The following is a 13,745-nucleotide window of genomic DNA, read 5'->3' as shown; positions in this document are numbered from 1 at the left end:
CGCAATTTTCCAATTTTCCTGAGTCGTTGCGAAATTTTGGACCCGATTTTAAAACCCCCCCCCCCCCCTTGAAAAAATCCTGCATACGCCACTGCTTGGTTGTGTTATCACAATCTTGACAGTGTAATCTAAAAATGGTGTATGTTCACTTTGAAGTTTCCCTTTGGCTTTGTAGGTGCCCCTTTTTTTTCCAGAGAGTGCCCTTTTTGTTGGTGCCCCCCACGGTCCACCGCCCCTGGGCTAAAGTTTGAAAATGTTCACCGTCCGTCGGGGCACATGCCTACAAGTTCCTTATAGATTTAATCATAGGGCCAAGATCCAGTGTACAAAGAATGAATGCCTTTTTTTTTCTTCTTTTTTTTTAATCTCATTTTTGAACCTTTGATTAATCCATGAAATTTGTTTTTCCCTTCCACAGGGTTCTTTATTTTCAAAACAGTATATCCATACATTATATACAAATAATTAAAGCAATAATGTAGTGCACAATGATTTCCATACACGATTGTAATCATCACGACCGAAAACTTTGCCCGCAGAAAAAAAAAATTATGACGAAACTAGTATTTTAGATATTTAAGAAAATACCTAACAAAACAAAAATGATCATAGTCGTGTTGGCACATTTCCAACACTCTCAAAATATTTTCTAATTTTCTAATTCATGAAAGAGCCTAATCGAGCGAGCTAGCTATTTTAGGTTCAGTCTCTCAACTTCTATCCAACTCTTGATCAGACCAAGATTCACGGACACAGTAAACAGTAATTTAAAGTTTTTTATAAATAAAAAAGGAACCTGTCCACCTCCCCCTCCCCCCCCCCCCCCCCCGGACTCTCCACTGCCTCTTGTGTCTCCGAACGCTTATATTTATTTGTTATTTTCTAGTTTGTGGACACCGTATATGAGTATTCAGACGACTAGGATTCTATGTTCAGACATGTGGTACGAGAGAAAATCCAGTCGTTTTGTATTATATTTGACCGTAAGTTAGGAGGACACATGCGCTCTTTTTAGTTATTTTCTAATAGACGAATGCGAAAAGTCTAAGCGCCTTATCAGCTGATTTACCTAACACCATCCAATTCAACAACACTCTTCCCGAAATCCATTATTAATACTATTTTGTAAGGTGTACCGGTAGTTCTAAGTTTAGAATTTCAGTCAGAATAATGGATTCTATAACTCGAGATAGCACAGCCCCTCGGGATCAGTTATTAGCAGAGCTTCATCGCTGTGCAGGTCTAGGCGAGACCGCCCATGTTTCGCGAATGGTGCAAGGGATGAAGTCCGGGTTGGATGGTCGCAATGAGCAGGGATGGACAGGTCTCATGCTGGCTGCTAGAAATGGACACGCTGATGTCGTCAAGCTACTGCTACAAAATGGGTAAGCATGCATACCTTGTATTAAAGGCATATTGAATACATTAACTGATATTAGTATTCAACAAACAAAGCAACAACAAAAATGATAATATTAAATTGATAATGATATGATTGATGCATGATGATAATCGATGTAGATCTAGGCCCTAGAATCTATACGAATACTGAAATAGTAAATATTGAATAGGTCTAGGTCTAGTCTCTAGATCTACATAATATTAATAATAATGATAGATGATGAAAATAATATTAATAATAATGATAGTTGATGAAAATAATATGTTAATCATGATTTAGATAATTATGATGATAATGATAATTAGATTCTAGTTGTATATGAATACAAATAATAATAATCAAAATTTTCTTCATCATTATTTGTTTTAGATCTTTGTGACAGGATATTAAAGGGTTCATAGCCCACATGTATGAAATAAATGCACTTTTCTTTTTTCTTTCGCTATAATTATACAGGTGCGATCCATTCTTACCCAATAAATCAGGCCAGAATTCTTTGGATATAGCCGAGTTCTGGGACCATACAGAGGTCATCAGTCTTCTGAGAAATGACCCCCAAATCAAGAAAGTGGCCGACAAGGATCTGATCAACTTCTTCGGTCTCAACCCTCTTGATCGCCAGAGTCACCAAAGAACCAACAAACAGTGGTTAGAAGATGCGATGCGAGCACCTACAACTACCTTCGTCCTTTACAGAGACTTGAATCCATACATCATCCCTTCTGAAGACAGCAATGGAACATTTCAATATAACCTTGCTGCCTTCTCCTATGCCGAAATCTCATTTGCCTTGAAGGAGGAAGCTTCAATTATATTTCTAGGGGTAGGGCCACTCCACATTTCGATGAAAAAAGATGGAAATGCCCAAGAGAAGAGTTCTGAAGAGGGGGCTTGGTTTGCTTTAGACGTTGCCAGTATTCCTCCAGAAGATCTACAGAAAGTCAAACCTGAGGCAGAGTTATTACCCAAGAGGAATCGCATGGCTATCATGTTACTGAGGGCAGAAGATGCTGGAATCATTGCTCTGGGCAAGTCAGTGCTGGCCTGGCATGACAGGTATAAGTTCTGCCCAACCTGCGGTGCACCTACTACCATAGCAGAGGCAGGATATAAACTTGTCTGCACAAAAGAAGGTGATAAGCTCTTTTCATACAAGTGACTTCTTTAATACTGGCATTACAATTCATTTTCCATTTTGTGATAATGGTACAGTTAAACCTGTCTACAGCGACCGCCCAAGGAAACAAAAAGTGTGCTTGTTGTACACAGGTGGTCTTTGTAGACAGGTGGTCACCAAAGCAGGTTTGACTGCATCAGGTGAACTGTAAGCATAAAAGAAAATTGAATTTAACACTGGTAAAAAAAAAAGTGCCTAACAAGGCTACCATGATAAGGACTAGTGATACAAGTATAATGATAATAAATATATGTCTAAAGTAGACCATCTAATTGAGATTCCATTTATGTATGCGATACCTAAACACCCCGGCCCCCCCCCCACTAAGTGTTATTTAGGGTACGCATATGCGTGTTCCAAGCGACCCCCCCCCCCCCCCTTTCAGCAAAAGTCCGGTGTGTAAAGTCAATACGGGTTGACCTTTTTCTTTTGTTATACAAGCCTTTTACAGCACCCCCCCCCTTTTCAGCAAAAGTCCGGTGTGTAAAGTCAATACGGGTCGACCTTTTTCTTTTGTTATGAAAGGACATTTTGGTAGCATGGGGTCCGTCCGTTCTCGGAGTGGGGGGGCCGGGCTAAACACCTGACTAAACAAGTTTGATTGGAATAAACAATAATTTGATTAGTAGATGAAAATTAGTGATTGAAATAATTTCATGTGCATACATATATATCTAAAGATAAAATTGACAAGAGTAATGGAACCACAGTCTTTGAAGATATTTATCAACCAAGTTATTCCTCAATAGTCGTGCTACAAGTGCTACAAGTACAATCTTGTACCTATTGTTTCATTCCCCGGGCCCCCACGTTCTCATGAAATGTTCATACTGTTGCATTCTTTTTATTGGTTATTTTATTGGTTTTTATCTTCTCAGGCTGTAGAAGTCTTCAAGGTGTTCATAACACCTGCTACCCCCGCCTAGACCCTGTGGTAATCATGCTTGTAGTCTCAGAGGATGGTAAGAGTGCTTTATTAGGAAGGAAGAAAGGCTTTCCAGGAAAGATGTACTCTTGCTTGGCAGGCTTCATGGAACCAGGTAGGTGCATCACCATTAAGCCTCCTTCACACATTAAAGCCATCGCTTAACAATGTTAAATCTGAGATGCATATACAGGTAGCCCTACATGGTATCAGTGTCTGGATATGGTATAATATTGAAACCCTACAAAATGATCATGAAGTGCCTCAAAAAAAGTAAAAAATCTTTGAGTGACTTGTTTTACCATACTACTCATTTTCCCCAATATACTGTAGTGTTAAAAAAACGTTGGGAAAACAGTTTTTGAAATTTCGAATTCCAAACATAAATATCTTGATAATCAGACAAGCGATCGGCTTGTAGACGTCATAGAATTCCTGACTGACCTAAAGGTTCATAATTATGATTGCAGCATGAGCTAAATCCAGGATTTTGTTTAGAATCTGAGACAAAGATACCCAATCCCTTCAATAAAAGCAGTTGAATGATGTGATCAAAGGGTGCTCTGACATAATATACTGAAGCGACAATTTCCCTGGGCTATATCATGTGAAAGATATAGGGTTAGGAGTAGGGTTGCAATTAGGTTTTAGGCTAGGGTTAGGCCTAGCCTTAGTTTTAAGTATAGTGTTTAGTCCAGTGTTGAATTTGGTCAGTGTAGGATGTTGATTGCAAAGATTCTCATGTTAATCGTCGTTTATTACTAGGTGAGACTATTGAGGATGCTGTGAGGCGCGAAACCAAAGAAGAGAGTGGGATCATCGTAGGCAAGGTCCAATACCACTCCTCCCAGCCATGGCCGATGCCTTCCCAGCTCATGATAGGATGTATCGCCAAGGCAACCTCCTCCAAGATCACCGTAGATGAAGACGAGCTGGTGGATGCTCGTTGGTTTACTCGACATGATGTGATTGAGATGCTCGGGTCGTCGGGTGGTTCGGGGTCTTCCGGGGGAGGTATGTTTGTACCTCCCGGAGCAGCCATAGCCCATCAATTGCTTAAACACTGGGCCAAGATGTCTCCAAACCTCTGATCAATTCCTACATTCCTCTACAAGAAATAGAATATCTTTGAATAAGTATTTGTTTGTCCATCTGTGTACCCCACTAGCTTGTTATGATATCTCAAGAATCATTAGATCTTTGAATAGCTTTAAATACATACAGTCATAGAAATGAGTGCAGAACCTTTTGATTCAGTGCTAGTATGCTTTATCGAGTAGTACAGGCATACTGAAGCTTTTCATCTTGCACTCATAAAGATTGATTTGATTTTCTGTTCATTCTTCCATTTTCCTCTAATAAGTACTAGATGGAAAAGTTCAGTCTGTCTGTATTATAATAATAATAATAATAATAATAATAATAATAATAGTGGCTTCTTGTATAGCGCACATGTCCACCTTTCGGTGCTCATGGCGCTTAGAGAAAAGTACATGTAACAGACATAAGAAAGAAAAAACAATAAACCAAAAAACAAATTCGAAATTCTCCTAGACTTAGTAAATTAGAATATTGCAATAACTATGTCATACTTCATGGATACAAAGTTACCAAAGATAGGTTATATCAAATTCTTTCTCAGTACCCAGTACTTATATTACTACTAAAATCACTATAGAACTTGGGAACCACTCTGAATTACCAGAACTTACTTGCAGTACACCATGTTATCAACTGTTGAGACTTGGGGCTTATTAGGTCAAAGGTCACCAGTGTCAATTTATACATGTAAGTATAGTATTTTATTCACAAGATCTGTAGATGCTAAATTTGTTTGGCAATGATACAGTACAATATTTTTAGATGGAACCTTCTTGATAGTATGTTGTATTTTCTAGATATCTGTGAGCCCCATCCTTCTTTTTTTCATTTGCTATTGTCTCATTTTAATATCATGTGCTACATCAAGAATTTAATTTTAAAATATCAAAACCCATCATTGGATCACTACTTTTTGTAATTGTTGTAAGTGAGATATTAGTCAGAGAGCTATATCCTCAGCCTTTTTACCTAGCTATGTTGACTTATTTTAAAGTAGACACACAAAGAATCAAAAGTGTTTTGAATTGATGCAAAACTCATATCATTGCGAAGGGGAAGCTTTACTGATCAAATACAACAACTCTCCTTTTCAAAATATGTTTCAGGCCTGCAGTAATCAACTCTCAAAAATGTTAGTTTTGAGATCCAGATTTTCTGCCTTCAGCGGTCCTTTGTAGAGCGTCAATATTTGTGACATCACACACGGGACACGGCTGGCTAGCTGCAGACTAATACATGCGCGACTCCGGTATGCGGCCGGTACCGAGCTGTTTGTCCAGGGTGTGACGTCACTATTCAGAGCTCGCTACGCTCGTGTGTTTGGCTTACGTTCGGGGGCGCTTGGGGGTCTAAGAAGGGTCTTCAAAAAATTGCATTTTACGCCTTTCCATGATATCTATATGATTTCTCAGCAAATTATTCGTGTTTTTCAAGAGAAAATCTTTCCATCCATATGTAATTTGTTCTAATTATCAGTTGTTAGTAAATTTTCTTTGTGTAGCTCCTTTAATGTACACATCAGTACTAAGTACTACATGTACAAGCTCAACAAACTTCAAAAGATGATCAAATAATAATGTACAATTCGAGAAAGCTGTCACAGCATTATCTCTGGGTTGCCAGAAGAAAAGGTTACAAATATTGGAGAAAACACTATGCAAGAAAAACAGAATTTGCTGCATGCATTTCAAAACAAAACAGTGCCCTCACTGCGTTGGGGTAAGCCGTAATTTGTTCAATTATTTATCATGCGGGTATGTTCTTCATGACTTGTGTGTAGAAAACGTATTGTAATGCCAATTGTTTAGAATGAAAATACATGTCTTCTTCCACTTTTTAAGTAAAATGAAATGCCTGTTAGTGTTTGTATTCAGGGATTATCATTTGATCAAATGTAATTATCAAGTGCAATCAATAGTTTCAATTTTTATAATGAATTGAATTTGTCATATATGTAATTCTTTGAATTGTTATGTATATGAATATAGTTTTTATATTATACATATTCAAAGATCTCAATAAATTATGAAATTGAACTTGCTATAGCATGCCCGTCATCCGAGTCCTTCATGATTTTCAATTATTTTTTGTAGGCTTTCATAAGTTATCTGCTTTGCTTTTACTATCATTTTATAATTTATATGTTTTTACCATAATTTCAAAAATAAAATCTTTACTAATCCGAGTAGGTACTTGGAATCATACATTCCAAGTATTCATTAATAACAATGGACAATATGTAAACATACACATAAATCAGCAGACAATTACCCATGTAGCAGGGACTGACTGAGGTCTTAAAAGGGACAGTCCATACTGATATTAACTTGGTTTAAATAGAAGCAGTTGAGTTACCAATTTGTGTTTGATCGAGTACAACTTTTGATAAATTAAAAAACTTTCTTAATATTTAACAGATTTTCCTCAAACCTTCACTGATCAATGTCTCCCTTTTTTTTTCTTCTCACTTTTAATTTAACAAAGTTGCTTTCAGGTTCGAATTCCCTAATCAGAATTGATCAGTTTGTACTTCATAGAAGACCAGCTGAACTCTTTCTTGTTGACGAGTTTGGTTGGAGGTCTAGGCACTAGGGGGTGTCATGCTGTACTTGGACGCTTGCTGACTATAGGGTCTGCGAAATGGTTTGATCTCCTCTTTAATATTTTAAAAACGTACTTCAAGTAGAAGATGTAAATGCGGGGGAGAGATAAGAATGAAAGAGTGTTTGAGAAAAGATGCCGATAGCCAGCCCTCCCTCGTCAAGCGACGCCCATCGAATGACACATTAGTCATTCCTCGAACTCTCCATGACACGACTTAAAAGTGCATGTTTTTGTGTGTGGTTTGGGGGCTGACAAGGAAATTAGTTGACCGAACATGAACGGGGTTCCTGAGGACAGGAATGTTAAGTTTCCCCTGTCGCATGCACACTTCTACCTTGTTTTACTCCTTCTATACGAACGGGATCCAATGAAATTGTTAGTCGTATTTGTATCTGTATGTACTCTTATTTTCTCCCAAAATGAGCTCCTGCTCGAAAGAAAGGTTTATTCATATTTCTTAGCCTAGATGGCATACGCCAGCATTGGATACAGGCGCGCATCTAGGATTTGTAAAGAGAGGGCACAATACTCCCCCCCCCCCCTTTAAAAAAAGGTCTTCACGTCAAACGGGGTAACACATACCTGGGCCCCGTTTCACAAAACTTGTCATCAGAGACAAATGACAGTTTTTTGTTATACTGAAATCCTTGCTTCTGAGTGGTTATCAGTAGATATGTCACTGGTTTTTGTCATTTGTCATTGAAAAAAGGCTTTGTGAAACACCCCCTGGAGTTATATTCCACTTGTGTTTCAAGGGGACACGGGAAGGTTGACTACCTCCACCACCCTACCCCTAAAGGCTGCCTGTGCGGGATGTGCCTCTTCATGTGGGGTTCATCTGTTTTTCTTCACTGTAGGTTTAACTTTAACTTTAAAGCTGGGATTTAAACCGAGTCTGAAGGGGTGTGATGATGAAAATGTTGTTATTGATCTTTATGATGAATCATCGCAATTCAGGGTTTACTGACACGGCTACAAAAACGGGTCTGTGGTTAAATGTAAAGCGGAGTTCAGCTGGTAAAGGATTTTAGGAATACGTGAAAGTCTACATATCTCTAGTAGTTGAACCCTATTTGATCTTTTGATTTGGGTTCAAAAGGCAAGCATTCAAGTGAGGATATAATTCAAAACCAAATAATAATATCGGTGACAGCCTGACAGGGATTTCTAGGAGTCCGACCGTAAAACATTAGGTCTATTATCTTGCTAGGGAAAAAATATATATTATAACGTTAAAAATCTAATTAACGAAAGACAGTTTTCTCTTAAATATAAAATAATATTGAAAAGAACCATAATCGAAAATGCAGAGGTATATATTACATGTATCATCAACATCAAATATAGACTAGTAATCTGAGCTGCGAGGAGAAAAAATTGTTTGGAAAAACCCGTGTCCAGAGTAGCTTTATAAGGTACCCTGTTGTCAAGTGAATAGCGCCATCAGTTAAATCTATGGAGAAGAACATCAATTATTGCCATTCCTCCAATATCACCCAAGACTAAGAATCGGATAGTCTTAAAACTATTACAGATACTATGCGCCCCCTTCAGCTGCCTATCTGGATATGCTTTGCCATGATTATCAATTTTGGGTGTGATGCGATATGGAAGCGAATAAACTTGACACATTTTAGATAGCTTTGAAAGTTGTTGAGAATTGTAATATTTCGATATGGCCCCAACACTGTAAATCATTTTTCAAAAATTAGACCCCCCCCCCCCCCTCTTCTTGAACGCTCCTCCCTCCTTCCTTATCCTTTTTTTTTCTACTTTTGTTTTCTTCATTTTTTTTATTTCTTTCTTTTATTACGATCAAAACAAGTAACAACGAATCATCAACCAGTAAGTGCAATTTCAGAACGCTGTTCTAATCATATCATGAGAAATCATGTTCCGATTACGTAACGCGTCATTGCCATTTTCACACCTTCTAATAGATGACGCATCAGACTATTCAAATGCCTTTTACGGAAGTAGTTGCAATCATCTTTTGACGCTTTTATATTTACATCGGAAGAAATCATGTTCGGAGTTACATAACGCGTCATTGACATGTTCACACATTCTTAGTGGTGACACATAAAACTATTCAGATTGCCTTTTACGGAAGTACAGGTAGTTGCGATCATGTTTCGACGCTTTTATAATTACATCGGAAGAAATCATGTTCGGAGTTACATAACGCGTCATTGCCATGTTCACACATTCTAATAGGTGACGCATAACTAGGATAAGATTAATCAAGTTGCCTTTTTACGACAGTAGTTGCGGTCATGTTTTGTTTCATGTTATCTTTCCTTCTTTCTATCGCTCTTTCTTGATTTAATCGATCTCTTTCTTAGTTTGATTGATTGATTCGTCTATTCATTCACTCATTTATTCATTCAACTATTTTCCATCTCGCGCCCCATCCCTCTCTCTCTCTCTCTCTCTCCCTTCTTTCTCTCTCTTTCTCTCCCTCTCTTTCTCTTTCTCCCTTCTCTCTCTCTCTCTCTCCCTCTCTCCTGTCCCCACTCCTCTTCTCTCTCTCTCTCTCTCCCTCCTGTCCCCCTCCCCCTTCTCTCTCTCTCTCTCTCTCTCTATCTCTCTCCATCTCCCTTTCTCTCTTTCTCTCTCACTCTCTCGGTCCTCGTTACCCCTCCCATCTGAAATAGATCAAATTTGATTTAAATTATAGATGAAGCCGCCCATGGATGGACCCCATACGTCAGCAGTAGGAAATGAACGCCCTCTCCCACCAAGCAGTGCTGATCGAGTGATAAAGCATTACAGATGGGAATACGTTTCCCCCATGGGCGATACCGGAGTTTTCGTCAGGGGCCCGGGTATCAACAAAATCTCTGACTAGCAAAATGAAAAGTAATCTTACTTTATATCATTTTTTTCAAATAAGTGGGGCACCCTATGTACCCCTCCCCCGTATCCCCCATTAAAAACGTTACTGGTTTCATGCACATCATCTTTCCAGATACGCGTGACATTATCAACTCCCCCTTGATTATAATCAATGTCTCTAACCACCAAATTCATCAACCAACAATTTGTTGCTATGATGATACATGTATGTAATACAAATTAGCTAATGATGTTAGATAAAGACAGTCAGTACTGAACAAGATACATGTACATTTACTCTCATATCCTAATTGAGTTCAATGTAACGGTATAAATAATTTTTCGGGTTATGTGCCATCCGTTAGACGGTCCCAAAACGCACCCCTTTCCAATCTTTTCATCTCTGAGCAACAGAGGATATTTATCTTGATATTCTAGATCTAAATTTGATAATCCACGTACTAGCCCACGCTTATGTAATTTTCTGTCAGCAAAGAATTTAAAGATAAGTGCCTGGCGTACACGTTGAAATAAGGGCTAGATTGATATTGATCTACTACAGATAAGGTGACAGACAGGGGTTCGTGCAGGTATGAAGGGGCCTATAATAAGGAAAAGAGAGGGGTATAAGGGAGATATATATATATATATCTCCCTTGTGCTTATTGTGTATTCCATCTAGCGTAGTAAATTTATATATTTTATATATATACAGTGCATCCTAGAAAAAACGAAACCGAGAATTTTATTAAACGAATTTGTTTTCACTGGCTGCCTGCCGTAGCAACAAACAAAGTTGACAAAAGACTCATAGGATCAGCCATGCATGAAGTCTTTCGTCCTCTTTGTTTTTTGTTAGGGCAGGCAGAGATTCGTTTAATAAAATTATGGAAATGCAAGCATTACTTTCAACAAACAGAACTTTTTTTTTTATTTCTGGCTCATTTTTCCTGATTTAGGTGTCATATGAAAGGGCAGAACATGAACTTTCTAGCAATGTGATTTTCATTTTACAATTCAGATACCATTCGCCAAATAAGTTTTAGGTACCCTTTCTTCAAATTGTTGTTAATCACTCATGCATGAAATATGCATCATAATGAGTTGCATCAAATGAAACAGAAGGATCTAAGCTTTACAAATTATGTGTATATATTATTAAGTATAAATGTGATTAAGTTATTATAAAAAAAATCGATAATTCTCGGTTTCGTTTTTTTCCGGGACGCACTGTATATAATTTATATGTGTGTGTGTGTATAATATGTATAATATCGGGAGGGGGAATATAGCAGTTCTAGGTTTGCATGGTCATTATATTCATCCTTTCACTCAACCTAAGCACGGTTCATTTTCAGGTCTGGAGACAAATATTTTGATTACATCTCTTTAGAAATATAAGCCATTTTACAGTATGATGTCTTTAAAGATTTTTTTTTCTGGCAATTGTCCGAGTCGCAGGCTTGCATACGTACAGGGGGTGTGGGAACTGAGCTAAATTTAAACATTTTCAAGGAAGCTCTATAACTGTTTGCTGAATGCTAGCCAAAGCTAGCAACCTCCGCTCATTTGAATTGAATTACCGGTATGAGTGGTCAATATGACTCTCGAATTTTCATCTCATCTTCCCGGTAATACGAAGATGGGGAATGATAGAGATTTATTTTGTCTGCTAGGATAATTGGGATAAAATTAATGGAGATTTGGGCGGATATATATTTATATATGGTCTGACACACTGAGTTGGAGAGTTAGAGGTGTATATATAGATAGATAGATAGATAAATAAATAAATACAAAATTGCAGTAAGCTTAATAGGTACGTACATATTGAGCTGCATTAATTGATAGACAGACAGACATGTAGATGGAAAGATAGATAGAATAAATTGTAGTTAGTCCGATAGATAGATAGATAGATGGATATATTGATAGACAGATAGACAGTTATATAGATAGGTAGATAGATTAATGTATTAAATTGTAATTAGATAGGTAAATAGATAGACAGATAAATACATAGATACATGTATATGAATGAATAAATAGATAGATAGATAGATAACTTAACAGATATATTAAATAAATAAATAGATATAGATAAAACATGATCTCAAAACATTGACAACAAAATAAACCAATTTTCACACCCCTTTATATATTATCCTACATGTATATCATGTATGTCTTACGTTATATATGACATGGTTCGGTTCGCACATTCTAAAAAGGTGATGGGTAAGACAACTAAAATTAGCTTTGGTTGATTTTTCGAAAACCTTTGTGATCGTTTTTATAAAAACAATAAGCACATAGATAAATATCGTGGGGCTTTTTTAATCTAAAAAGGCAATTTAGGCAATCGGAAATTGAAGAAAAAGGGAGGGGGAGGGGAGGGGGCTTTGTTCATGCAATATCGGGACACGTGCCACTATTCGCGTACGCCACTTATTTATTCTGCTAGTTTGTATTTATCAGTAAGGTTAACTACTCATTCAGTGTGTTGATCTATAAGCTTCCTCAATGGCAAAGCTCAATGTCTTTCCATGAACTGAACTGAACTCACCTGAGAATCTAATTCTACAGGTGTAAGAGGTGAGATAAGAACACTCACGCGGGGTGGGGGCGATGCCATGGGGGCGGCGAATCGTATTTTTTCACTCCATTTTTTTTACTAATCTATAATCGCTGTTGGCAAAATTGTTTCATTTATACGACTTGTTTTAAACCCATTTCATTGATAGATTTGCAAATATTACAACTTCAATTAGCACGGAGAGGGGGGGGGCGCTCGGCAATTTTTAAAGATACCCTATCCCGCTATTCTGAATGACCTAACAACACCGGATCATGAAAAAGTCACTCTTAAATATTTGATTGGGGCAATAATTATTACCAATTTTATATAGGCCTATTGTCCCATGATTACTTGGAGGACTTGTATTTCAAATTAATTTCGGGCTATGAAAGACGAAAATTTAAAGAGCTATAAGCGTCATTTTTCACATCACACATTATTGATGAACAGCTTACATGATTTACAATTAATTAATTTATTCGCATTTCCCCCGCCTCCCATCATGATGGCCGTAGACATGCAGCTCAATGTATAAAATATTAAGTATTCATTTCACTTCTACTCGATGTTGATTTACGATTTTACAAAAAATCTACCCCCACCCCCCCCCCCCAAAAAAAAAACTTTAAAGTACAGCAAATCCACCGCAAACGCCAGACAAGGCAATTTTTAAGTTATTGCTTCATAACGTCCCAAGATAATAAGGTTCGTTTGCAAGCCAAACGGAGCATTTCAACGCTAAGTTCGCCGTGATGAAAGCGTGAGCCAACTATTTCTCGTTCTCCTTTTTTTACTTAAAGGTACGTAAATGTGCCATTTGCAAGCCAAAAAAATGAAAAAGTTAAATTCCAACTGCACTTGAAAGATAATACTAATTTAGAACTTCCCTAAAAAGGGTGGGGCTTGAAAATGTCTTCAAGTGGGAAAATAACGACTATTAGTTGTCAAATCGACTTTAGGGCTATAGAGCCCAAAAGTAATAGTCTTGATTTTCAGACAATTGTACCGAATGGTCATACGTTTTATGCTGCGCAAAGATTCAATCAGTTTAATCTTGGCCATCACAAAAAGTGGGTTATTGGGCCAGTTAGTCACTCAATAGTGTCTGACAGTGAAGTCT

General features: G+C 37.6%; 1 protein-coding gene across 1 annotated transcript; it reads left to right on the top strand.

The window, feature by feature from the left end:
• Nucleotides 1–968: 968 nt before the first annotated feature.
• Nucleotides 969–4,957, top strand: LOC100889641 (peroxisomal NADH pyrophosphatase NUDT12). Its single transcript, XM_030977329.1, has 4 exons — nucleotides 969–1,385; nucleotides 1,859–2,535; nucleotides 3,458–3,619; nucleotides 4,270–4,957. Exons 1-4 carry the CDS (start codon nucleotides 1,171–1,173, stop codon nucleotides 4,593–4,595), a joined length of 1,380 nt encoding a protein of 459 aa, XP_030833189.1. The 5' UTR covers nucleotides 969–1,170; the 3' UTR covers nucleotides 4,596–4,957.
• The last annotated feature ends 8,788 nt before the right edge of the window (nucleotides 4,958–13,745 follow it).

The sequence above is a fragment of the Strongylocentrotus purpuratus genome, unplaced genomic scaffold (assembly GCF_000002235.5).
Source record: "Strongylocentrotus purpuratus isolate Spur 01 unplaced genomic scaffold, Spur_5.0 spur5_scaffold_9, whole genome shotgun sequence".
In the NCBI taxonomy this organism is placed as follows: domain Eukaryota; kingdom Metazoa; phylum Echinodermata; class Echinoidea; order Camarodonta; family Strongylocentrotidae; genus Strongylocentrotus; species Strongylocentrotus purpuratus.
The sequence above is the reverse complement of the archived record's forward strand: the minus strand, read 5'-3'. Positions and strand labels throughout refer to the sequence as shown.